Raw genomic sequence first — 27260 nt, forward strand, 5'->3', positions numbered from 1 at the left:
AACGGGAGTGAGTGGCCTTTGAGCATCCCACAAACTGCTTCATTAATCAGTACCAACTGGCCTCCACAGGGCATTTTATTTTATTTAATTTATTTTATTTTATTTTTTCATTTTTTTTGTCTTTTCTAGGGCCTCACCCACAGCATATGGAGGTTCCCAGGCTAGGGGTTGAATCAGAGCTGTTGTCGCCGGCCTCCACCAGAGCCACAGCAACTCCAGATCCAAGCCGTGTCTGCCACCTACACCACAGCTCACAGCAATGCCGGATCCTTTACCCACTGATGGAGGCCAGGGACCGAACCCGAAACCTCATGGTTCTATTTGGATTCATTAACCACTGAGCCACGATGGGAACTCCCCAACAGGGCCTTTTAAATGTCTGGAAAGTAGAAGGTGATGGTGGCAAAAGGGACCCAGAGGTGGTAGAAGACTGTTTTCTGGCTTCTGTCTCTGGCCTCTCATCTTCTTTCAAGGACCAGTTTAATCAGTGCTCCTTTTGCCTTTCCTTGATTGTTTCAACACAGAGCTTTGTGTCTCCCAGGGCTTTTCTTTTTCTTTCTTTTTTGCCTCTCTCTCTCTCTCTTTTTTTTTTTTTTTTTTTTTTTTTTTTGTCTTTTTAGGGCCACATCCACAACATATACCAATTCCCAGGCTAGGGGTAAATCAGAGCAGTAGCTGCTGGCCTACACCACAGCTCACCGCAACGCTGCTGTATCCTTGACTCACTGATCGACGCTAGGGATCGAACCCGCGTCCTCATACTTAGATACTAGTCGGTTCCGTTACTGCTGAGCCACGATGCGAACTCTTCCCCCAGGGCTTTTCTTATTGGGGATGCTCGTGGGGGTTTGCATTTTTTTTTTTTTTTTTTTTTCCTGAGAGGGATAGAGCGGGTCTGTGCCTTGAAATGGGGCAAAACCTTCCAGGCTTGGCTCTGCCACATAACAGCTCTTTCATCTCTCTGCGTTCTCTCGGCTGTAAAACAGGGATAATAATAGTACCACCCTCACAGTGTGGTTATGAGCACTGAATGGGATCACGTCAAGAATGAAGGAAGCTCTCCATAAAATACCACTGTTATCATCACTGTGTGCGGGTGGTTGTGGTCCTCATTTCCTCCCACAACTTGGAAGCTTCCTGCGGGCAGCGCCAGCGACCGCGCAGCCGGTCTTTCTACCCCATCGCGAGGACCCCTAAAAATGCCAGTGTCGGGAAGAGGGAAGGGTCCGTTCGCGGAGAGGAAAGAGAAGTATAGGTCAGAAAAGTTCCAACTACATCCTCCCGGTTTGGACCAGAGGGAAACTTGACCTGACTCCAGATTCTAAAGGGGGCAGTGGGCTTTCTGAGCCTCTGTCTTTCCTAGGCCTGAGGGTCAGACATCATGGGGTGTAGATCTCACTCTGGGAGAACTCTCTTGGGGGGATCTCGGGCAGATCAGGTGGGTCTCCCGGCCTTCTCTCGTTGGGGGGCGGGAGGGGTTGCGAAAAGCACGCGCAGCCGGATGCGGGTTCCCAACTGGAGAACGTGGCTCAGCGGCACAAGCTGCGGGGCGGTATGGGCAGGCTGGCGCCCGGCGAGCTCGAGGATTGGCCGCCGGCGGAGAAGCAGAATTCTGGGATTGGCTGAATTGCAGAGGGCGGGGGCCCAACCTTTAAGAAGAGCGAGGGGGCGTGCAGGGGAGTGTGAGCTTCGCCTAGCCGCCTGCCGGGTGTACTATCGCGCGGCAACCGTGGCGGCGGCGGCGCCGGAGCCGGCTACGACTACAACGAGAGCCCGGGAGGAGCGGAGGCCCGCGGAGCAGAGGAAGGAACATCGCGGAGCAGAGGAGCATCCCGGCCTCCCGGTCCCGGGCGGCGTGGCCCGCGGATTATGGCTAAAGGAGAGGGCGCCGAGAGCGGCTCCGCGGCGGGGCTGCTGCCCACCGGCATCCTCCAAGCGGGTGAACGTCCGGTCCAGGTGAAGGTGAGGGCCCGGCACCGGGTGGGGTGGCGGGGCAGGCTGATATGGGGGAGTAGAGGAATAAACCTGGTTCTGGGACACCTTGGGCCAGCCAGGAACAGGAGGACCCAGAGGCAGGAAGGGGCCCTAGGATGCCCGGGGTGGGGGGCGGGGGCAGGGAGTGATGGAGAAGGTTTGCAGGCGGCGGCCCTCTTTTTAACCACCCCTGCTCTGGCTAAGTCTGAGGAGCGGCCGCGCCGGCTGCTCCACGTGTGCCGGGCTCTGCCTAGTCAGTTTGCCTACCTCTGTGACGAGTAGCTTAAGTTTGCTACACTGGAAGCCAGAGAGACCTCAGAGATCTGAGAAATCCCCCTTGGTTTCCCATCTCTCAGCCCCCTCTTCCCCGCCCCCACATCCTACGAGTGCTTCTCAACTCCGCTTGAGAGGGCCGCTCAAGTTCATTCATAAGAACCAGGGCTCCGCTCTTAAAGGAGCCGCATTCCGCAGTCGTTTGTGTGAGTGTGGGTGTTGGTCCCGCGCGGCGCTTTGCGTGACTTGACCTTCGGCCCCAATTCTAGTTCTGTGGACAAAATGAAGGACTGTATGGCATTAGGAGGCCCCAGGGAGGGATCCCAGGCAATAGATACCTGCCTGGGAGGTGACTGCTTTTTCCTTTTCATTTTATTAACCAGTCCTTGGAAGGAGCTTGGGTAAGCAATTATGCTGCTACATGTATGAGTAATCTCTTTTTTCCCAGGGCAACCTTAACTTCCCTAGTGCCCCACCCAGACAGGGCCCAGCCCTGCACCTAGAGGCCTTTCCTCCCCTCTCCAAGATCCCTTGGGAACGGGGTGAGGGGGGTGGGGGGTGGGGGACAGGGAGAGGGAAGGAGGGTAGGACAGCTCCTGGGTTTGCTTGAAGGTCTGGCTGCCTCCAGGGGCCAGGGAGGCTCTGGGACAGATGGAAGGAACAGCTGTGCCTACAGCCAGCTGGGCTGGGCCCTTATAGATCTCTAGAGCCCTCACCCACTAGGCAGGTGGGTTCTGGCCTCTGAATCAGGGCGGGAGCCAGAGTTGGGTTTAGCCAGCTCTTGGCAGCAAGAGGATTTTCAGGTTGCGGCAGTTGGTGCCGGGTGGGGACAGGTCCGCTGCTGGAGCAGCATGCTCCCCCTCCAACTGGGAAAGAAACATGTCTGAGGCCTTGGGAGGGAAGTTAAGGGATGATGGGCTGATAAGGATCCAGGGTTGAGGGTGGCTTAGGGGTACTTCCAGTATGGGTTCCCCTTTTCAAGATTCCTAAGAACAGAGAATACCTTTCTTTTCTTCTGGGAAGTGGGATCTCCCTGGGTGGGAACAGGGCAAGGCAGACTTGGTTCCTCCTGGCAGAGTTGGCTGAAGGGATGGTCCTGCCTCTGGAAACTAGTAGGATGTGGACAGGATTGTGGATCTCTTTTCATTCATGGATTCTCTTTTCATTCTTTTCTCCTCTTGCCAGAAGGAGCCGAAGAAGCAAAAACAGTTGTCCGTTTGCAACAAGCTTTGCTATGCAGTTGGGGGGGCCCCCTACCAGGTGACGGGATGTGCCCTGGGGTTCTTCCTGCAGATCTACCTGTTGGATGTAGCTCAGGTAAGTGGGCTGAGCCCCTCAGGACTCTGCCATCATCCCGAGGGGGGAAAAGACTATGGACTCCCCGGGTAGGGTCATTTCCCCCATCTGTGAAATGGACCTGGGAATCCCATGAGAAATAAGGCTTTGAGGAGTATCTAGAAGAGGAGTCTCTCTGCCCCACGAGTCTTAGCTGGCAAGGTCAGGCAACTCCTTCTTGCCTGGCAAGAGCAACAGATCCTGGAGGGGTAGGCAGCAGCGGCGGTAGTGTGAAAGAATGGAGCCTGCTGTGACGTTTTTCTTAGAAGAGACTGGCACACCATGTCCCCAGCTGTCAGCTGGCTTGGCTCCGGGGTTGGTGGATGTTGCCGGGCCTGTGGACAACACGCATCCCACCTTCACCTGAGGAGCAGGGGCATGTTAGTAGGCAGAGGGACCCTCAAGTCCTGGGTACCCTACTACGCAGGGTCTTTGACCAGGAGAGGTACTCCGAGTAAAGCAGGGCTCCACTATGCTTTGCGAAACCTTGGCCAGCTGCCTGGCATCCTGAGAATGCACCTTGTCTGTTAGGAGAGTGGGAGGCCGAACAGTCATGGCTCTCAGGAGTCTTCACTGGCTGTCTTTTGTATGTAGCACCTGACTTTGCAAGCGAGCCGTCTTAGTTGTATTCATTTATAGGTGGGGGAACACTGAGTCCCAGAAAGGACAGATAACTTCATTTAAGCAGCTAGTTTTCCAGCAAGTCCCATGCATGGGCCGAGCCTTAAGTGGGGTACAAATATGAGGAGCTTACTGTCAAAAAGTAAAACTATTGTCATGAAGATTAGGGTTGGAAAAGTGAGGCTGGGGAAGCTGTGATGTGGGAGCAGCCTCTCCAGCTTTCCGGAGTGATAGTAATAGCCTTGATGGATGAGGAAGAGTCCAGAGAAACTGTCTATTTAAGTCTATGTGGTTGGGGAAGAGGGGGGTAGCTTGAAATGGGTAGTGATGGTGACAGCCTATTTTTTTCAAAATGTTTTCCATTGATTCCTTTTTCCACATCCAAGGTAGAGTTTGACCCTGTTAGATAGGGATCATATCCCCCATTATACAGATGGGGAAATGGTGGCCCCCTGGGGTGACCCAACAAATGCTATTTCCGATATCCCGTGGCTGGGGGCTTGCAGTTGGGAGAGGGAGACCAGGAAATGGAGTCTGGATTCATTCTCATTGATAAGAGCGTTTTCATGGGCAGTGGAGCAGACATAAGGGGGGCAGATCTGGGAAAGTTTCTAAGGAGACACGTAGTTCTACTGCCATTGAAGAGCTGATATTGTCATGATTACCAAGCGAGTGATGATGCTTAAGAACAGGGTGGGAGCAGTACATGGTCCCAGGGGCCTGGCTGAAGGGGGAGAGAGCCCTGCTCTTGCCCACCAGTGAGGGCTGAGGTAGCTAGAAGGATGAGGCCGTCAACTTTGCTTGTTCCCCCCACCCCATCCCAGGTGGATCCTTTCTCCGCCTCCATCATCCTATTTGTGGGCCGAGCTTGGGATGCCATCACAGACCCCCTGGTGGGCTTCTGCATTAGCAAATCCTCCTGGACCCGCCTGGGCCGCCTCATGCCCTGGTGAGTAGAAGATCGTGGTAGCAGTCTTCCTGCATGTCTACTGCCCCCTGGTCCTTCTATCTGGATTGTCACAGGTTGGGGGAGGGGGTGGTGAGGAGACGAAAGGATACAAAACCCCCAGCTGAGGCCTTAGCTGCCACTGGCATGGGCACTGGAAACTCCTGCCAGTTTGTGCCCAGGCTGGACTGGACTGAGTGGCTTCCCTTGGCCCAGGTCCCATTACTTACTCCCTGAGGTCTTTTCCCTTCCACGAGGCTGGAATTCTAACTTGTCCCACGCCACCACTTCTCATAGTGGTCAAGAGGTAACACTAGAGCCAGCCTGCCTCGGCCTGAACACCAACCTCACCACTTCGAGCTGTACCACCTTGGGCAAGACAGTTCATATCTCTGAGCCTCAAGTTTCTTCATCTGCAAAATGAGGACACTAATTATGTATGGATAGCTCCTAGGATTGTGGTGAGGATTGATATTTTTTTTTCTTTTTACCACCCCACCCAAGGCATATGGAAGATCCCAAGCTAGGGGTCGAATCAGAGCTGCAGTTTCCGGCCTATGCCACAGCCACGATCTGAGCCGCATCTGCAACCTTACACCAAAGCTCACAGCAAGGCTGGATCCTTAACCCACTAAGCATGGCCGGGGACCAAACCTGCATCCTCATTGACACTATGTTGGGTTCTTAACCCTCTGAGCCACAAGAGGAACTCCAGGATTAAGTTTTTTAATATGTGACATACTGAGAACAGTGCCAGGCACATATTAAGTAATAGATAATTTGGTACCTATGCAGAGTGAACAATCAAACCAAGAATGGGACGGCATTCTCTGCTCTTGGACCGTGTGAACTACCTCTTTTCTTGATACAAAGCCTACCCTCTGCAGCCTCAGGCTGTGAGGCAGGGTTGGGGGAGGTGGTGCCACAGATCAGACAGCAAAGGCAGGCACAAGGGCCAAGCTCTGGTTCCCTCCAGGACATCCTGCTTGGTGGCTGGGGGAAGGCCATGCCCCTTTCATCTCCAGCCCATCCAGGCTCAAATGGGCGCCTTCCTGCCCCAGGGGCGCCCATACCTGGTCTCCGGCCTTTAAGGCCTTCAAAGCTCTTCCCGCAGTCCCTGCCCACCCCTCCAGCTTCCTTTCCCACGAGGCCCCCCTCCCACCGAAATCCCGCCAGTCCCTGGCCAAGGCCCAGGTTGGGGCCTTTGATCCAAGCTTTGGGGCCAGGGGGCAGGAGAGCCTGCCTTACCTGGACAGGCTGTGGGGGCTTCCAGGGAGCCAGCCCAAGAGCCCGGGCCTTGTACCCGCCTCCCTGGCAGCCGGCAGGGGGCGGGGCTCTGCTGCCACATCTCCTCATGAGGCACAGCCAATGGCAGGCAGCCGCCCTGGCCAGCCCAAGACACAGCAGCAGCCCGGGTTACTCTCAGTCACATTTGCTTCCTCATTGCAGCTGCTTGGCAGCCTAGGAGGGAGAGGATGGAGTGAAGGCTGCCCAGGAGCCTTGTTCTCCCAGGATTTGGGAGGGGTGGTGTAGGGCAGGGAGGGAGAGGCCGTCCCTGTGGGAAGTAGGATCTGAGGCCTCTCATCTGGCAGGTGTGGAAGCCCATGTGATGAGGTAGCTGAGGGCCCTTCAGGCTGCTTTCTGATTTAGATGTGTCTCTGTAGGTGTCCTCACGTGTCTGGGTGGTCACGCCTGTTGAATCCCACCCCATCTGGCTGAGGGGCCGCATTGCAGTGTATGTGACTCTCCTCTCTGTCCATAGCAGTTAAGACCTGGGACCCAGCACTCCTTGTCCTTTCAGTGTAGGAAGCCTTGGGGCTCCCTCACCTCCCAGGCCTCAGACCAGCCTCTGTCCTTAGCCAGCATTTAAATCTTCCTTTTCCATGTCCCATCGTGGCCCAGTGGAAACAAATCTGACTAGTATCCGTGAGGAAGCAGGTTCGATCCCTGGCCTCACTCAGTGGGTTAAGGATCTGGTGTTGCCATGAGCTATGGTATAGGTCACAGATGGGGCTTGGATCTGTATTGTGGGCCCGTGGCTACAGCTCTGATTTGACCCCTAACCTGGGAACTTCCATATGCCGTGGGTGAAGCCCTAAAAAGACGTAAATAAAAAAACAAACAAACAAACAAACATTCTGAAAAACAAAATCCTCCTTTTCAGACCAGGAAGACTTTGACAAACACTTTGCTAGAATTCCCAAGGCCACCCAGTGAGCAGGGTGTCATCAGGGTTACATGGGAGATGCAGCAGGGCTGGACCTGAAGTCTGATTCCCAGCCCAGAACTCTCCCGCTGAGCTTTGTTGGTGGGAAAATCACAGCGGATGCCTGCTGTCTCCCAAGCACTGTTCTATCTTTTTAATATCCACTTAAGTCTCAAGATACTTCCACCTGGGAGTTCCCTGGTGGTGCTGTGGTTAGGATTTGGCACTTTCACCCCTATGTCCCAGGTTCAATCCCTGGTCTGGGAACTGAGATCCCACCTCAAGCCATTGTATGCCTGGCCAAACAAAGAACCCAGCTTCTTCAGCCCTATGAAATAGAGCCAAAGTCCTCGTAATAGCTTATGGGGCCCTACAGGGCCTCGTATTCCATTTCCTCTCCAACTTCATCTCCTAATTCCATCTCCCATGCTCACTTCACTCTAGCCTCCTGGTCTGCTTGCTGTTCCCCAGACCGGCCAGGCACATGTCCCACCTAAGTAAGCACCATTGCCCTGCAACCTCTGCAAGGCCAGCTTCCTTCTCTCATTCGAGCCTTGACACAGATGTCACTTTCTCAATGAAGGCTCCATGGCCACTTGGTTGTGAATTGCACCCCCATACTCCTCATCTCCTTTAGCCTGTTTTATTCTTTTTTCCATGATATTTAATCACCGTCTAATATGTTATATAGATTTTTTTGGTGTGTGGTAAAGTACACTCTTTAAATTTTTTTCTTTTTTTTTTTATGGCCACATCTTTGGCATATAGAAATTCCTGGGCCAGGGATTGAACCCAAGCTACGGCTGCGACCTACTCTATAGCTGCAGCGATGCTGAGTCCTTTACCCCACTGTGCTGGGGAGGGGAGAGAATCCTCGTCTCTGCCAGACCTGAGACACTGGGTCAGATTCTTAAATTCTTTTTTTTTTTTTTTGGTTTTTTTAGGGCCATACCCGTGGCATATGGAAGTTCCCAGTCTAGGGGTCGAATTGGAGCTGCAGCTGCTGGCCTGCACTGCAACCACAGCAACGCCAAATCCGAGCTGCATCTGCGACCTATGCCGAGGCTCACAGCAATGCTGGATCCTTAACCAACTAAGCAGGGCCAGGGACTGAACCAGCATCCTCATGGATACTAATCTGGTTCTTAACCCACTGAGCCAAAATGGGGATTCCAGATTCTTAAATTCTTAACCAACTGCTCCACAGAGGGAACTCCCTAAAATTTTTTAAATTTACCATTTTAAGCATTTTCAAGTATATGATTCAGGAGCATTAATTATAGTCACATTGTTGTGCAACCATCCCCCACAATGTTTTTGCAAACTGAAACTGTACAACCATCATCATTATCTATTTTCAAAATTTTGTCATCGCTCAAACAGAAAATCCCATTAAACAGTAACTCCCAGGAGTTCCCAAAGTAGTTCAACAGTAACGAACCCAACTAGTATCCATGAGGATGCAGATTCGATCCCTGGCCTCACTCAGTGGGTTAAGGATCTGGCGTTGCCATGAGCAGTGGTGTAAGTCGAAGACATGGCTCAAATTTGGTGTTGCTGTGGCTGTGGTGTATGCAGGCAGCTGTAGCTCCATTTTGACCCCTAGTCTGGGAACCTCCACATGCCGTGGATGCAGCCCTAAAAAGACAGAAACCAACAAACCAAAAAACCCCCAAAACAAACAGAAAACCCCCACTAACTCACCATACCTCCATCCTTCCCAGGCCCTGGCAACCGACTAACTACTTTCTGTCTGGGAACTTGACTCATCTAAGTGGGATCATCCTATATTTGTCCTTTTGTGTCTGGCTTATTTCATTTAGCATAATGTCTTCAAGGTTAATGCCATAGCTTGTGTCAGAATTTCATTCTTTTTTAAGGTTGGATTATGTATATAACATAATGATATAATTATGTGTAATATTTTGTTTGCCAACTAGAAAGTACATTCCACAAGGGCAATTTCTTGTCCAGTTTTGCTCACTGATACATCTCGAATTACTTGAATAGTGCTCAGCACAGGGCTGGCCCTTGAATATTTGAGTAATTGTTGAAGGTAAGGTAGGGTCTATTATTATTTTCATTTTGCAGTTTGAGAAAATGAGCCTCAGAGAAGTTAAATAACTTGCCCAATGGCATTTCCTTGTGGCTCAGTGAGTTAAGTATCTGGCATTGTCACTGCAAGTGGTTCAGGACACTGCTGTGGCTCAGCTTCCATCCCTGGCCCAGGAACTTCATGCTTTGGGTGCAGCCAAAAAAAAGAAAAAAGAAAAAAGAAAACTTGCCTAAGACCAAGTTATTTATATTGGTAGAACCAGAACTGGATCCCTGAAGTGTGGCTGCAAAGGTCTTTCTTTCTTTCTTTTTCGGCATGTGGAAGTTCCCCGGCCAGGGATCAAACCCGCACCACAGCAGTGACCTGAGTCACAGAGGTGACAGCACTGGATCCTTAACCCACCAAGCCATCAGGGAACTCCTCAAAGGCCTTTCTTTTAACCACAGTTCTCTGCTGCCTTTCTATACTGATACCATGAAGTTAGACCATCCTGAGATCCTACTAGGATGGTGTGGGCCTCACATGTGGGGAGGTAGACATTTGCCCCCCTAGTTATTTCATTTCACTAGGCCCACGTCTCCCTGGTGGCTTCTCCAGAAGGAACACCTTCACCGGGAATTGATCTCCCCACCCATGCGTCTGCATGAGAAGCCCAGCCCTGGGGTTGCTCCTCCTCCTCTGTCCTCCTCCCCTGCCCCACCATCTGAGGCCTTGGCCTCCATTCTCAGCGCCCCCCGGCCCCCAGCCCATAGGAAGCCTCTATCTTTGGAGTCTTCACCCCTGGAGAGATGCAGGCAAGACTCGGGTCTGACCGCATGCTCCATCCTCGGGATTGTGGGCTGGGGGCCCTCTCTGTCTGCCCTTCCTGGCTTGGCCATCAGTCCCTTCCCCGACCCCGAGTCAGGGGTGGATCCAGGAGGAGGAATGTGTCCTTCCTGGCAGGCACCCTGTGGGGCTGCCAAGCCGTCCAGGCTGGGTCCAGATCCTGGGATTCTGGCATCCCCCCCCCCACTCAGACCCTCCCTCTCCCCACCCCTCAGGATCATCTTCTCCACACCCCTGGCCATCATCGCCTACTTCCTCATCTGGTTCGTGCCTGACTTCAAGCAGGGCCAGGCCCTGTGGTACTTGCTTTTCTACTGCCTCTTTGAGACACTGGTCACGGTGAGTGTGGGCACGTCCCCTGGGTGTCTCGGAGGGCTGTGGGGAGGGGCAGTCCCTGGGGCCTCCGGGTTGGTGCCCGAAGCCACATTTGTCTGTCCATCATCTGACTGGCCGAGGGCCTCTCTTCCATGCCAGTGTTTCCACGTTCCCTACTCAGCTCTCACCATGTTCATCAGCACGGAGCAGAGCGAGCGGGATTCTGCCACTGCGTATCGTAAGTTTCCCCAGGGCACTGAACCCACCCACCAGGGACCCGGGGTCCCCCACTCCCTGATCCTCCTACCACATTTCTTCCCTTGGGCGCCCAACTCTCTGCTCTTGAGAGGAGCTGAGAAACCATCCTAAAAATCACCTGGTCCCATTATTGCTCTGGTAAGACCCAGAGAGATGCAGGGACGAGGCAGAGGTCACACAGCGAGGCTGTGAATTGAGGCCCCGCTCGTCTACCTGACGCCGCTCCCATCACCTGGGGTTAGACCTGGGCTTCAGTCCATCTGATATTCCTCCCTAGGGGCCCCCAAGCCACACAGCCCCTCTCAAGGACTTCCTTTTTCTTTTTCCCACTCAGGGATGACCGTGGAGGTATTAGGGACAGTGCTGGGCACGGCCATCCAGGGGCAGATCGTGGGCCAAGCAGATACGCCTTGTATCCAGGATGTTAATGCTTCTACAGTAGCCTCGGAAGGTGTCAATCTCACACAGAGTGCCACCTCGCTCAAAGAAACGGTGAGGCCCTAGCATGGCTGGGATCCAGGGAAGATGAGGAAAGATGGGGTGGTTTGCAGTCAATCCTGAAAACAGTAACAATGACTAGTGTTTGTAAATGTTGAGCATTTGATAAATAAGTCTTACTTTAAGATGCCCCTTTGGGAGTTCCTGTTGTGGCTCATTGCTAACAAACCCGACCAGTATCCATGGGAATGCGGGTTCGATCCCTGGCCTTGCTCAGTGGGTTAAGGATCCAGGATTGCTGTGAGCTGTGGTGTAGGTCACAGACGCGGCTCGGATCTGGTGATGCTGTGGCTGTGGCTTAGGCCAGCAGCTGCAGCTCTGATTCGACCCCTAGCCTGAGAACTTCCATATGCTGCACGTGTGGCCCTGAAAAAAAAAAAAAAAAAAAAGCCTTCTTTGCAGATAAGGAACTGAAGCACAAGAGAGGCGAAATAATTTGTTCAGGGTAATCGAGTTAGTGAGTTGCAAAAACTAGATTTGGGGGGATTCGAATTGGAGGCTCTTGGCCTCCACAGCCTGGTCTTCTTAGCCTTTTGTTCATCCAGACTTTGCCCAGCCTTGGGAAGCAGCAGCAGACCCAGGCTGATTCCCATTTCACAGATGAAGACAGGGAGGCCCCTGCAGAAGGGACTGGTCCAAGGTCATTAAGTAGAGCTGCTGGAGGCCGGGATGAGATCAGACTGACTTTTCCTCTATGTTACCTTCACCCTCTGTAGCAAAATGCATACCTGCTGGCGGCAGGGGTCATTGCCTCCATCTATGTCATCTGTGCCATCATCCTGATCCTGGGCGTGCGGGAGCAGAGAGGTGAGGGGTCCTGGTGAGGGGTGCAGGCCCTGGCTTGGAGTGGGTTTGTCCCTTTGCCTGGGCCTCAGGCTCTGGGAGGGGCCTCTGCTCCTGCCTCATCTGTCCCCTCTGTCCCCCAGAACCATACGAGACTCAGCAGACCAAGCCGATGTCCTTCTTTCCGGGCCTCCGGCTGGTCATGAGCCATGGCCCCTACATCAAGCTTATTGCCGGCTTCCTCTTTACCTCCTTGGCTTTCATGGTGAGTGGTGCCCTGATGTGCTCAGCCTGATGGGGGTGTGAGGTGAGGGCGGGGTAGGCCACCCATTCGGGATGTGATGAAGCCTGAGGGACCAGTGAACTGGGGGAGGGAGGGATGAGCAGAGGTCCCTAGAGCATGGGACATGTCTTGGGGAGCCTCAACCCCAGCATCACCTCTTTTCTTGCCTTGCCTTCCCTGTCCCCCCAGCTGGTGGAGGGGAACTTCGCCCTGTTCTGCACATACACCTTGGGCTTTCGCAATGAATTCCAGAATCTGCTCCTGGCCATCATGGTGCGTGTGGGGCCCCGAGGGTGGGTGAAATGGCTTGGGCTTCCAGATGGGTTCTTTGGATAGGCGGAGGGCATTTCCCAGACTGACCCAAGGCCATGAGGGATGAGGGAGGCTTCTCAGAACATTTGGATCTGACCAACAATTGCTTAGGTAGGACTGTAAAGGGAAGAGTTTGGGTCCATAAATCAAATCTATATGTTGTACACCTTAAACTAGTCCCATGTCACATGTCAATTACATCTCAATAGCACTAGCGGGGGAGAGCTTGGGGTTAGTTGTTCAAGTAGAGAGCACAGCAAAAGCAAAGGCATGGAGCTCCACGTTGAGAGGAGGTGGGAGATCAGACTGGGACTCAGCTCCCTGGAGAGGCTGTCAATATGCTCAGGGTCCAGGTGACGTCATCTGGCTGCTCTTGAGCAGGGCTGGGAGCCCCTTTAGAGTCCCGGCAAGGGCAGGAGGGATTCCATGGCTCTCACCGGCTTCCCTCACCCCCTTTGCCCATCCACAGCTCTCAGCCACAATCACCATTCCCATCTGGCAGTGGTTCCTAACCCGGTTTGGCAAGAAGATGGCTGTGTACATCGGGATCTCAGTGAGTCGAGCTAAAGGGAAGGGGCCTGGGCTGACGTGGGGGTTACTACTGATGGGAGCCTCCCAGCTGACTCATCTTTCTACACCTGCTACCCCTAGTCAGCAGTGCCATTTCTCATCTTGGTGGCCCTCATGGAAAGTAACCTGATCGTCACATACGTGGTAGCAGTAGCAGCCGGCATCAGCGTAGCAGCTGCTTTCTTACTACCCTGGTAAGTATATGGGCCAGCCTGGGTATGCTTCCCAGCCTCCCCCCATCCTCACCCCCATTCTGAAGCTCCTTAGGGAGAATCCTGTGGGGGCTTCTTTTCCTGCAGATGGGTCCAGGTTGGGGCAGGGCTTCCCAGGACAGTGGTACAGGTTGTGCACTGCACAAGAGGACCTCGTCAGGGTGGGAAATGGGGGCTCAAGTTGAGCCTGTCCTCTACTTGCCCAGCTGAACAATTAGACTTGGGGCTACTTCATCTTGGAGGAAGGGGCCTTTTTTTTTTTTTTTAATTCACACGAAGTTACCACCTTCTCACTCAACTGTGTGTGCTGTGGGACTGCAAACTCCCAGAGGACCGCTGCTTTTGACAAGCACCACGTGGGCTGGCAGGGGCCTAGGGTTGCCAGGCGGGAGGGTCCTCATGGCTGCCGCCTCTCTGTACAGGTCCATGCTCCCCGACGTCATTGACGACTTCCACCTGAAGCAGCCCCACATCCACGGGACGGAGCCCATCTTCTTCTCCTTCTACGTCTTCTTTACCAAGTTTGCCTCTGGAGTCTCCCTGGGCATCTCCACCCTCAGCCTGGAGTGAGTGGTGTGGGGGTCTGGGCAGTGCTGGGCATGGCTAGGTCCCAGGTGCCTCATCCTCACCACTTCCCTACCCCTGGGTCCCACAGCTTCACTGGGTACCAGACCCGAGGCTGCTCCCAGCCGGCACGGGTCAAGTTCACGCTGAAGATGCTGGTGACCATGGCTCCCATAGTCCTCATCCTGCTGGGCCTGTTGCTCTTCAAGCTGTACCCCATTGATGAGGAGAAGCGGCGGCAGAACAAGAAGGCCCTGCAGGCTCTGAGGTAAGAGAGACGCGGGGACAGGGAGGTGCAGAGGGGACATCATCCCGTCGAAGCCCTTGACTAGTGCTTCCTGGGGCCAAGCCCAGATTTCCCGCCCTCGACAGCTCCTCCTCTGCCCTCTCCCCCTGCAGTGGCCGTTGACATTTCTGGCACACTGAACTGCCTGTCTGTGCTGAATGGTTTTACATTTGTTTTCATTCAACAAGTAGGTATGGCGAGTTCCCGTTGTGACTCAGCAGATTAAGAACCCGACATAGCGTTCATGAGGATGCGGGTTTCGTCCCTGGCTTCGCTCAGGGGGTTAAAGATCTGGTGTTCCCCTGGCTGTAGCTGTGGCATAGGCCAGTAGCTGCTGCTCCGATTCAGCCCCTAGCCCGGGAACTTCCATATGCTGCAAGTGTGGCCATAAAAAAAAAAAAAAAAAAAAAAAAAAAAAAAATCACTGTGAATTGATCACTTACAAAATTATCCTTACTCAAGATAACATGAAAAAAAGAAGGTATGTATGTGAATGCCTGGGTCACTTGGCTGCACAGCAGGAATTGGCACCACACTGTAAATCGGCTGTACCAGGAAGAGTGATAAGTGGCAGAGCTGAGGTTTGAGCCCTTGGTGTTATCTTTTTTTGTTTTTTTTTGTCTTTTTGTCTTTTTAGGGCCTCACCTGCAGCATATGGAGGTTCCCAGGCTAGGGGTCTAATCGGAGCTGTGCACCAGAGCCATAGCACCAGAGCCATAGCAATGCCCTATCCAAGCCACATCTGTGACCTACACCACAGCTCATGGCAACACCGGATCCTTAACCCACTGAGCAAGGTCAGGGATTGAACCCACAACCTCATGGTTCCTAGTCAGATTCGTTTCCCCTGCGCCACGACAGGAACTCCCCTTGGTTTTGACTCACTGCTCTTCTGGCATGCAGGACCTCAGGTGTGCAGACCAGAGGGCAGGGTGGAGTAAGTGGTGCCAGCCCATCAGCCCACCCAGGCCTGGGTGTAGTGCTGGGACTTGGGTTCCCTGTGGGCAGCAAGAACAGCAAACAATCCTACAAGCAGTTTCTGGGCTGAGAGTGGGCGTGAACAAACTGTGTGCTGTGATTAGGATTAGATGCCTATTGGCTGAGACCACAGAGCCGGGGATCCCTCAGGGAACAAGCTGGTGGGAGGGGATGCTTTTTCCAACCCGTCTCCTCTGGTTCTTGCAGGGAAGAGGCCAGCAGCTCAGGCTGCTCTGAAACAGACTCTACAGAACTGGCCAGCATCCTCTAGGGCCTGCTGGGTGACCTGAAGCCACCACGCCCAGGGTCTGGGTTACCAGGCCGCACGAGGAGTCCCGGCCTACTTGCCTGCTCACTGACCAGCTGGTCTCCAGATGCCAGGAAGGGAACCAAAGACTCACAAGAAAGTGACCCAGGACACCTGTGCCCACAATGGGGGCATGCTCTTCATAGGGCCACCTGCCCATGGGGCTGAGCCCAGGGGCTGCTACTGTGAATATGCCAAGGACTGATCGGGCCTAGCCCGGAACACTAAATGTAGAAACCTTTTATACAGAGACTAATTAATAACTTAATGACTGTGTACATAGCAATGTATGTTTATGTATATATGTCTGTGAGCTATTAATGTTATTAATTTTCATAAAAGCTAGAAAGCTGCCTGTTTCTGTCTTTGTCCTTGGCTACTCACTGAGCCGTTCTGTACCAAGACTCAGATTGAGAGGGAGGACAGCTGCAGGTGCCCCGGGGTGCAAGAATGTATGTGGAGGGGGTGATAACATCAGCTAAGCTTTACTAAACACCTGCGTGTGCCAGGCCCCGTGTGAAAGCTTTCTGCTCACTTTGCTGGTGTTCTCACTTAAATCCCAGAAACCATCGGGCTGAGTCAGGATCATCCCCATTTTAAAGATGAGGAAACTGAGCCCCCCGTGTGTTGAGAAGGGATGTGGCTAAGCTCACGCAGCCAAGAATGACCTCACTGGAATAACATCCCAGGTCTATGAGACTCCGATGCCTTAGCCACCACCCACTGCTCCCCTGCGTGTGAGAACAACCAGTTGGCTCTGCCCAGGCCTGTGTGCTGTGCTTCCCGCCCTGTGCGTGCCTGAGCAATGGGGCTGGCTGTGCTAGGGCAGACTCCATGACTGGGGCCCTCTGGGGTCCCCAGAGGCCTGGGATTCTTTCTCCACCACTGAGAATGACAGCATTGGAAGGCAAGAATGTGCCCAGCTGGGAGTGTGTGTGGGTTGAGGGGAGGGGGTCTCACCACTGGTGGCAGGGAGCAGGGTGGTAGGAAGGCCTTGCTTGTAGCATTCACCTATTTCCATGGTGTAAACACTCCACCCACTTTCCAGTTACCAACGGTTGTGCTGTCCTGCAAAATTACTAAATTTGCAATAATTGGCTCTCACAAGCTGGTAAGAGCTTGCCCTAGCAAGTTCTAAGGTTTCATACACTTAGGCCAAGCTCCAAAATTCAGGAAGGCAACCTTGGCAGGATCAGAGGCTGCCAGTCCAACCTCTACATTATATTATATAGCTGGATAAATGAGGTATGGAAAAGGGACATGTTTAGATGAGTTATGCTTAGTTTTTGTTTTTTGTTTGTTTGTTTTTTGCTTTTTAGGGCCACACCCACAGGACATGGAAGTTCCCAGGCTAGGGATTAAATAGAGCTATAGCCACCAGTCTACACCAGAGCCACAGCAATGCAGGCTCCGAGTCCGAGTCTGTGACCTACACCACAGCTCACAGCAACACCAGATCCTTAACCCACTGAGCGGGGCCAGGGATGGAACCCATATCCTCGTGGATACTAGTCCGGGGTTTGCTACCACTGAGCCACAACAGGAACTCCTAGCCTTGGTTTTTACTTTGGGTATCTGGCTCCCCATGCCCCCTTTTTTTGGCCACCCTGCAGTATATAGATTTCCCAGCCCAGGGATCAGATCCAAGCTGCAGTTGTGACTTATGCCATAGCTGTGGCAATGTTGGATCGTTTAACCCACTGTGCCTGGCCAGGTATGGAACCTGCATCCTGGTGGCAGCAGAGATGCCGCTGATCCTGTTGCGCCATAGCCGATCTCCAGGGCTCCACATTTCAGATGAAGTTCTGCCCAACTGCTCTTTTTTTTTTTTTTTTTTTTTTTAAGGGCCGTACCTGTGTCATATGAAAGTTCCCAGGCTAGGGGTCCAAGCGGAGCTGCAGCTAGACCTACACCACAGCCACAGCAATGCCAGATCCTTAACCTACCAAGCGAGGCCAGGGGTTGAACCTACATTCTCATGGATACTAGTCAGTTTTGTTACCACTGAGCCACAGTGAGAACCCCCCAACCACTTTTATAATTATAAGTGTTGGAGTTCCCATTGTGGAGCAGCAGAAACAAATCCGACTAGGAACCATGAGGTTGCAGGGTCGATCCTTGGCCTCGTTCAGTGGCTTAAGGATCTGGTGTTGCTGTGAGCTTTGGTGTAGGTCGCAGACTCAGCCCAGATCCTGTGTTGCTGTGGCTGTGGCGTTGGCTGGCAGGTGTAGCTCCGATTTGACCCCTAGCCTGGGAACTTCCATGGGCCACAGGTGTGGCCCTAAAAACAAAACAAAACAAAAAGCCTAAAAAAAACAAAAAGAAAAAACTTATAAGTGTTAATAACAGGCACCATTACACATGCTTAACAAATATCAATTTAATTAGTCCTCATAACTTCCCTGAGTTAGGTACATAGTTAACTCCCATTTTGCAGATAAGAAAATTCAGCCACAGAAAGTTAGCTGATATTTGAAGCAAAGCTATCTGGCTTAGGACCTGTGCTCTTGACCACTGCTTTAGGCTATTACGTGAACCAACATTTTCGCCACTGCCACACCAGGTCCAGATGCTTTTGGAGCTGCCCTCAGGGTCAGAGTCTTCCTTAGTAGAGCAGGAGCCCTGGGCTCTGGTCTGACCTCCATAGCTGGAGCATTCAAGAATCCCAAGATGATCTCCGCAAGAGGCCCACTCACACCTCCCTTCTCCCTCCATTCTGATCAATAACCACCAAATCCGGTCTTTAAAAGAGAAAGATTATTTTTAGTTTCCTAAACCACCCAAGCTTGCTTCTTTTCCTTCCCTGCAATTACTTCTCAGGTCTTATCTTCTCTCACCTAAATGATTATACCAGTGTCCTTACTGGCCTCTGTCTGATTTGATCTCCTCAATCAGATTTGATTCCTTCTGCAAGCAATGCAAGATAACCGAGTAACTCTCCTATTTAGAGCCCGTTCATTGAGCCCTCATTGTCTTGGAGGAAATCCAAGACCCCTGCCGACTTCTCCCAGCCCCTTTTGCAGGCTACCTGCCTGGCCCAGGAACACACCTCTGGTCCCTGATGCCCCAGGCAGACCCCGGGCCAGCGTGTCTTGCTCCAGCATGCCTCTTGTGCATTGGTAGTACAGTGGTGAGCATAGCCACCTTCTCACACACAGGCTTTTCAAAAGCTCCTCCTGCCCCCTGCATCTTTGCGGCAGCTCTGGGAAATCCGTGCCTTCCTCGTCATGATCTCATGATTGCCCACATGGAGCCCAGAGCCCTCTAGGCATGGAAGGGAAGAGTAGGGGACTGGAGCTGAATGAACGAACTAAGAACGCGGAGGGCTTTGTAAGCCAGACCCAACTCCCACTGATCCACTATGAGGCTTCCTGTCTCCCTTTCCCCCAACTGTAAAATGGGGATTTGGAATTAAAAATCCCTGCCTCTATCCAGTTTCATGAGCACAAAAAGTTGCTCTCCTCCTCAAAGACCCCTGGCTGACTTTTGGGTTGATGATAGAGGCGGTGGGATAGGTGGGGGAAGAGGGAAAGCAAACTGGGATCCCAGAGACCCCTTGAGTCATTGGCTGCTCCAGGCCTTTTGGAAAGCTCATAGCTTCCTGTCTTTTGGAGGATGTGCCATCTCAGCTTCCTCAGTGTTTGGATCCGGCAACATTACAACAAATTCTGCCTCTCCCACTTTACTCTCCAGCTGCCCCAAGCCCTGGCAACCACGTGTTACCACGCCTGATCCCTGCAAAGGACCAGGTGAGGCTTTGGCGCCACCTGCTGGAAGAAAGGAGAAACATCTTTTAATATTGCAAAGAAGGATCTGTCATTGACTGGCTGTAGGCCTGGGCTACACATTTATGGAACAAATATGTATGCATGTATGTGTGTGTGTGTGTGTGTGTATGTATGTATTGCTTTTTAGAGCTGCACCCATGGCATATGGAAATGCCCAGGTTAGAGGTCCAATCGGAGCTGAATCTGCCAGCCTATGCCATAGCCACAGAAACACCAGATCTGAGCCACATCTGCGACCCACACCACAGCTCACTGCAACACTGGATCCTTAACCCATCGCAACCCTGAGTGAGGCCAGGGGTCGAACGCACATCCTTATGGATAGTAGTTGGGTTTGTTACCGCTGAACCACAATGGGAACTCCGATGGAAAAAATATTTATAGTGCACCAACTCTGCTCTGAGTCATGCATGGACTAGGTTCTGAGGACAGAGTGGTGAACAAAACAGAGTTTACATTCTTGGTGAGGACCAATGACAAATAACTGGTCATGCAAATAAGACATTTTCAGATTGCAATAAGCACTGTAAAAGAAATAAGTAGGGTGCTTTATAGAGGGTACTGACGGGTGTGGAGGTTATTGTAAATCAGGTGCTCAGGAAAGAACATTCTGAGAAAGTGATGGAGAAGGAGATACAGCCAGACTTTTTTTTTTTTTTTTTTTTTTTTTTTTTGCTTTTTGGGGCTGCACCAATGGCATATGGAGGTTCCCAAGCTAGGGGTAGAATCAGAACTATAGCTGCTGGCCTACGACACAACCACAGCAACACCAGATCGGAGCTGAGTCTGCGACCCATACCACAGTTCACGGCAATGCTGGATCCTTAACCCACTGAGCAAGGCCAGGGATCAAACCTGCATCCTCATGGATGCTAGTCAGATTCATTTCTGCTGAGCCACAACGGGAACTCCACAGCCAGACATTTGAAGAGGCTCGGGGAAAGCACTGCAGATAGAAGAGACAGCATAAAAAATTCCAAGGTAATGGCACAGTAGGTTCAGAATCCAGATCCCGCATTGCTGTGGCTGTGGCATACGCCCTCGACTGCAGCTCCAATTTGGCCCTAGCCTGGGAGCCTCCATAAGTCTTGCTTTCAGCCCTTAAAAAAAAAAAAAAAGATAGGAAAGAGCCTAACGTATTTGAAGTACCAGAAGGAAACAGGGCAGCCAGAGTAGTGAAGGAGAAGGCAGGTGGTGTGAGATGGGTTTGGAGAGGTATACAGGCCTTGCAACCCACAGTGAGAGTTTCAATTTTATTTTGTTGATTTTATTTTGAAAGCAGCCAAGAGCCATTGAAGAGGTTTAAACAGAAAAGTGATTTACATGTTTAAAAAGGCATAGGCCGAGGCAGATAGCCCAGGGTTTCCTGAGCCGTGTGAAGCATTTTGGTCTTTATCCTAAGAGCAGACACAAACCACTGACAAGTTTAAGCAGAGGAGCCACATGATAGATCAAGAGTTGAGAAAGACTGTATCATCTGCTTTGTGGAGAAAGATGGAAGGAAGTGGAAGTGAAAGCAGGATGATTAATGAAGAGGTTGCTCTTGCAATGTTCCTGAGTAATGAAAAGTACCAGAGGTGCTGGCAGTGGAAATGGATAGAAGAAGACAGATTTGGCAGCTGACGGGCCTGGATAATTGACAGAGAAAGGGTGAGAGAGGGAGAGGGAGGGAGAAATGAAGGTGATGCCTCGATTTCTAATTTAGGAAACAGAGTAGTGCTTCAATTGATAATAGAGGGAGCACTGGAGGAGGAGCAAGCTTGGGGAACAGTTCACTTGTCACCTGTTTATCTCATTTTCACATAAAAGAAGAAGAAATCACACTTAGAAATTCCACTAGATCAGGAAAAAAGATACACACTATCACCACTATTACTGTATAACCTGTCATTGGTGATATGAGCCAATGCAATAAGATAAAAAAAGAAATAAAAATTGGAAAGGAGTAAGTAAAATTATCTTTCTTTGTCAAGCATATGTTTGTATTCCAAGAGAACCCAAGTGAATCAACTGAAAAACTGCCATTGACCAAAAAAGTCAGTAAGGTGTTGGGGGAAATAACAATTTAAAAAAAATTTAAAAATAAAGTAAGGAAAGGCAGTATAAAATTATTATGCAGGAGTTCCCCTTGTGGCTCAGTGGTAACAAACCCAGCTAGGATCCATGAGGATGTGGATTTGATCCCTTAACTCAGTGGGTTAAAGATCCGGTGTTGCCGTGAGCTGTGGTGTAGGTCACAGACGCGACTTGGATCTGGCTTTGCTGTGGCTGTGTTGTAGGCTAGCAGCTGCAGCTCCAATTGGATCCCTAGCCTGGGAACCTCCCTATGCTGTGGGTGTGGCCCTAAAATAAAAATAAAATAAAAATAAAATTAACATACAAAAATCAATACCCTTTAACTATACCAACTGAAGACAGTTAAACTGCATAGTTTGACATAATAACCACCGCCAGATGTGGCTATTTGAATTGAAGGGTAAAATAATTAAAATTAAATAAAACAAAATTCAGGAGTTTCCATTGTAGCTCAGCGGTGACGAACGTGACTAGTATCCATGAAGACACAGGTTTGATCCCCGGCCCTGCTCAGTGGGTTAGGGATCCAGTGTTGCTGTGGCTGTGGTATAGGACGGCAGCTGCAGCTCCGACTGGACCCCTGGCTTGGGAACTTCCATATGCCGTGGGTTCAGCCCTAAAAGGACACACACACAAAAAATTCAGTATCTCAATCCTACTGGTCACATTTTAGGTTCTCAATAGCCATGCAGGCTTAGTGGCTACCATAGTCATGTAATTATAGTACATATTCATCCCTGCAGAAAGTTCTATTGTCCAGGGCTGTGTTAGAAGATAGGGTGAAAGAGAAAGTCACACTTATGAGAGCAACAAAATACCTAGGAATAGGAAAGAAATCACTCTTTGACAAACTGTATGATTTATTTGATCACAGGAAGTTCCCCCCTCCCCCCGCTTCCCCCACCCCCGTGTAGATCTTTCTTTATCTCAGGTCATAGTCAAAGTCTCATCCCCTTGGGGATCATCCCTGACTCTTCCAGGCTGAGTCAGAGGTTCCTCCAGGATCCCCTAGGACAACACAGTTGATCCTCATTAATTGCAAATTCTGCGCTGGCCAATTTTCCTACTTGCCAATATTTATTTGTAACCGCAAGAAGGGAGGCTGAGCACGGGGAAGAAAGAGGCAGCAATGACAGGTGGTAGAGAGCCAGGGAGGCCTTGGGACTGGGTGTTTGGACAAGATCCAGAGCCTCCCGCTTTGTCTCCAGAGCAGCTGTGCAGGGCAGGGTGGGGCTCTCATCTCCAGGGCAATCAAGGAAGTGCCGGATTGCTACGGCCTAAAGCAGTTTTCCGTTTTCTGGGGTGACGCCCAAACCCTAAAGTAGCCCAGGCTTGAGTGAGTTCTGATTGCTCATCCATCCAGGAAATCACCTTCTGTCTGGAAGAGATCCTGTTGAAAATGACTTGGGGTAGGTGGACTGGGTCCCTATCCCAAGGTGAGCCACAGCGTCCTGGAGAGCTTGGAGGGAGTCTGGGATATCTTGGGGTGACCTCAGTCAGAGAAGCAAGGAGGGAACAGGGCTGTCTGCCCTTAATATGGTTCATCAGAGATGAAGAATGAGGCCTGGAGTTTCTCTGTCTCCCACTGCAGTCACAGCAGACCCGCATCCAGTACCTTCTGCTTAGAACTCCATGCAGCCTCAGAGGACGCCTGTACAGGGGAAGGCAGGGGAATCACCCAGGCAGAGTAGCCCCCAGGCTCAGAGAGGACAACAGAGTCACACAAGGTCACACAGCCAGCCAGAGACAGAAGCAGGACGGAATCTAGTTCTCACTCCCACGCTCAGAGTTATTTTTGTTTCTCACCAAATTGTCAGTTTCTGAAGAATGCGGAGGCTCTCATCCTGTGTGGTTCCCTCCCCCTTCACTCCCATCAAAGGCCAGACTCCAGAGCTGGTTCCCCAGCTCAGGTTTGTCCTGTCTGTTAACTCCCAGGGCACTGCATTTCCACTCCCTGCTATTTCTTTTTTTTTTTTTTTTTTTTGTCTTTTGTCTTGTTAGGGCCCCGAACGCAGCATATGGAGTTTCCCAGGCTAAGGGTCCCATTGGAGCTGTAGCTGCCAGCCTACACCACAGCCACAGCAACACCAGATCCAAGCCATGTCTTCGACCTACACCACAGCTCACGGCAACGCCAGATCCTTAACCCATTGAGGGTGGCCAGGGATCAAACCCGCAACCTTGTGGTTCCAAGTCGGATTCGTTTCCACTGCGCCACGATGGGAACTCCCATGGTCTCATTTTTATCGTTACTTTCTTGCCCCCTTTCCCCTCTATAGGTCTTGCCTGAATGCACTCCTGCTCAAATCCAAATCTCAGGCTCAACATGGTTGAGAAGAAGACACAACCATACTGGCTAGTTTCACTATATTTGAGCCATTTCCCTAGCCTGTTTGTTCTCCTACTCTTAGCTGACTATTTCACACCCTCTGCCTTCTCAAACCTCCAAAGCCTCCTCTCTGTCCTCACTCTCAATTGGTAATCTTGTGGCTTATTTCATTAGAAAAGCAATCAAGAGTTTCTATTGTGGCTCAGCGGTAACGAACCTGACTGGTGTCCACGCGATGCAGGCTCAATCCCTGGCCCCACTCAGTGGGTTAAAAATCCACCTAAAAAGAAAAAAAAAAAAAAGTTACAATTTGGAGTTCCCGTTGTGGCGCAGCAGAAACGAATCCGACTAGGAGCCATGAGGTTGGGGGTTCGATCCCTGGCCTTGCTCAGTGGGTCAAGGATCCGGCATTGCTGTGAGCTGTGGTGTAGGCCGCAGACTTGGCTCGGATCTGGAGTTGCTGTGGCTCTAGTGTAGGCCAGCGGCTACAGCTCCAATTAGACCTCCAGCCTGGGAACCTCCATGTGCCGCGAGCGTGGCCCTAAAAAGAAAAAAAAAAAAAAAAAAATCCAGCATTGCCTTGAGCTGCTGTGTATGTAGCAGACCCGGCTTGGATCCTGTGTTGCTGTGGCTGTGGCGGAGCTACAGCTCCGATTCGACCCCTAGCCTGCGAACTTCCATATGCAGCAGGTGCAGTCCTTAAAAAAAAATCAGAAGAGAACCTCTACATTCTCTCACCACCGAATCAACCTCAGCACCAGCATCCCCACTTCCCCCTACCCCATCCCCTGCTTTTTTTTTTTTTTTGGCTGCACACTGTGGGATGCAAAAGTTCCCAGGCCAGGAGAGGTCCCATCGTGGCGAAGTGGTTAATGAATCCAACTAGGAACCATGAGGTTGAGGGTTCGATCCCTGGCCTTGCCCAGTGGGTTAAGGATCCGGCGTTGCTGTGAGCTATGGTGTAAGTCGCAGATTAGGCTCAGATCTGGCATTGCTGTGGCTGTGGTGTAGGCTGGCAGCTACAGCTCCGATTCAACCCCTAGTCTGGGAACCTCCATATGCCGCAGGAGCGGCCCTAGAAAAGACAAAAAGACAAAAAAAAAAAAAAAGAGAAAGAGAGAGAGAAGGGGAAATGGAAGATGTGTGAGAGAGATATCAAACAATTGTAGAAGGAGTGTGCTTGAGTAGGGGAGCAGGGGCAAACAACAACAACAATAACAAACAAACAAAAAAAACAACTGGAGCTCTCTGATGGCTCAGTGGATTCAGGATCCAGCATTGTCACTGCTGTGGCTCCAGTCCCTGCTGTAGTACAGGTTAAATCCCTGGCCTGGGAACTTTTTTTTTTTTTTTTTTTTTTTGTCTTTTTGCTTTTTCTAGGGCTGCTCCCGGGGCATATGGAGGTTCCCAGGTTAGGGGTCCAATCGGAGCTGTAGCCACCGGCCTACGCCAGAGCCACAGCAACGAGGGATCCGAGCTGCGTCTGCAACCCACACCACAGCTCACAGCAATCCCAGATCCTTAACCTACTGGGCAAAGCCAGGGACCGAACCTGCAACCTCATGGTTCCTAGTCGGATTCATTAACCACTGAGCCACAACGGGAACTCCCATTTCCCATTCTCTAATGACTTATTCTTCACAGTTTATAAACACATTATTTTCCTCCTATCTTAAAAATTAAATCAAACTATCAGAGAACCATTGACAGAAACTTCCCACCTTGGCCAGGCATGAGTTTTCTCACAACAGGAGACCCTGATAAGGAGCATCATGCTGCCCAGAAGATGAGCTGGGAGGATTTGGGAGGAGCCAATAGGAGGGAGGAGACAACCAACTTCCCGGGATCCTTGGTTCCCTCACCCAGCTTCTCCCCAGCTGGGCACTCCTTCCCAACAAAGTCTTTTTTTCTTTGTCTTTTTAGGGCTGCACCCGCAGCATATGGAAGTTCCCAGGCTAGGAGTCAAATCGGAACTGTAGCTGCCAGCCTACACCACAGTCACAGCAATGCTAGATCCTTAACTCACTGAGCAAGGCCAGAGATTGAACTTGCATCCTTGTGGATTCTAGTGGAGTTCGATACCACCGAGCCACAACGGGAACTCCCCAACAAAGTCTTCTGCTTTGTTAGCATGTGTGTCTCCTCTGACAATTCATTCCCGAGTGTTAGGCAAGAACCCATTCTCAAGCCCTGGGAGGGGTCCCCCTTTCGGCAGCAAAGGGAGATCTCCTCTCACAGCACACTTTTCCTAGGTACCATCTCATTTCTTTACAGCAAAACATCTCAAAAGATTGGCTTTATCCTCTCTCTCTCCTTTGTGTGCCCTCATTCTCTCTTGAACCCCCTCCAATCCACATGCTTTACCCACAGGCAGTGCTGTAATGGGGAGCGGAGAAAGGGGCAATTCTACAAAGAGGGATGACTGGACTCTAAGGCAGTCAGGCTTTGCCACAACCATTACACAAAACTGGCTCTTGTCAAGGTCACCCATGGCCTTCATGTGGCTAAATCCTGTGGTCAGTTCTCAGTTTCTCCCTTATTTGCCCCATCTGCACCCAAATGATCACTTCCTCCTTGAAACTCCACCTGACCTCACAGGGACACCCTCTGTCCTTGTTCTTTTCTTCCCTCCCTGGCTTTCCTCCCATTTTCCCTACCTCTACCTGAAGTGCCCATTCTCAGACGCATCTCTTGTCTACACTGCCTGCCTTGGTTAGTGGTTCTCAACCCTGTCACCCCATTGATCCCTTTTAATTTAATTTCTTTTCTAAATGCTTTATCATAAAGAATGTCAAACATATAAACAAAAGGGTGGAGAATGGTGCAATATATCTATTACCTGGATTCAGTGTAACAATATTTCTTCCCGTTTACTTTATCTATACCTTTTTTTTTTGCACCACGTCATTTCATTCCTACATCCTTTAGTATGCATTCCTTTTTTTTTCTTTGTTCTTGTCATTCAAGTAAGCTCAGTATGCATTTCTTTTTTCTTTTTTCTTTTTTCTCTTTTATGGCTCCAGGTGTGCACATGGAAGTTCCAGGCTAGGGGTCAAATTGGAGCTGCAGCTGCCAGCCTATACCACAGCCACAGCAATGCCAGATCCGAGCCACATCCACAACTTATGCTGCAGATCTTTAACTCACTCAGCGAGGCCAGGGATCAAACTTGCCTCCTCATGGATGCTAACTGGGCTCTTAATCTGAGCCACAACGGAACTCCCAAGATCAGTATGCATTTCTTTTCTTTTTCTTTCTTTCTTTCCTTCTTCTTCTTTTTTTTTTTTTTTTTTTTTAATTAGAACTGAACCTGTGACATATGGAAGTTCCCAGGCTAGGGGTTGAATCAGAGCGACAGCTGCCAGCCTACGCCACAGCCATAGCAACTCGGGATCCAAGCCACGTCTGTGATCTGCACCACAGCTCACAGCAATGCCAGATCTCTGACCTACTGAGCAAGGTCAG

General features: G+C 51.1%; 1 protein-coding gene across 2 annotated transcripts; it reads left to right on the plus strand.

Annotated features, from left to right (window-relative positions):
• On the plus strand, positions 1673-15957 carry MFSD2A (major facilitator superfamily domain containing 2A). Of its 2 annotated transcripts, none has more exons than XM_005656087.3 (14): positions 1673-1956; positions 3433-3564; positions 5028-5152; positions 10452-10575; positions 10711-10789; positions 11144-11301; positions 12024-12114; positions 12234-12355; positions 12563-12646; positions 13155-13238; positions 13337-13449; positions 13890-14033; positions 14123-14299; positions 15503-15957. In XM_005656087.3, exons 1-14 carry the CDS (start codon positions 1870-1872, stop codon positions 15564-15566), a joined length of 1584 nt encoding a protein of 527 aa, XP_005656144.1. In that variant the 5' UTR covers positions 1673-1869; the 3' UTR covers positions 15567-15957. The 2 variants fall into 2 exon arrangements, with proteins under 2 accessions (XP_005656144.1, XP_003127876.2); XM_003127828.5 differs by having other exon boundaries at positions 1676-1962.

This window comes from Sus scrofa, chromosome 6 (assembly GCF_000003025.6).
Source record: "Sus scrofa isolate TJ Tabasco breed Duroc chromosome 6, Sscrofa11.1, whole genome shotgun sequence".
Lineage (NCBI taxonomy): Eukaryota > Metazoa > Chordata > Mammalia > Artiodactyla > Suidae > Sus > Sus scrofa.

What these genes read in the sequence shown, in the direction of transcription:
- MFSD2A (XM_003127828.5), top strand. Translation starts at nt 1,870, where the DNA reads ATGGCTAAAGGAGAGGGCGCCGAGAGCGGCTCCGCGGCGGGGCTGCTG. An exon ending in ACCTGTTGGATGTAGCTCAG is followed by an intron (nt 3,565 to 5,027) that starts GTAAGTGGGCTG and finishes ACCCCATCCCAG; the next exon opens with GTGGATCCTTTCTCCGCCTC. An exon ending in TTACCTCCTTGGCTTTCATG is followed by an intron (nt 12,356 to 12,562) that starts GTGAGTGGTGCC and finishes CTGTCCCCCCAG; the next exon opens with CTGGTGGAGGGGAACTTCGC.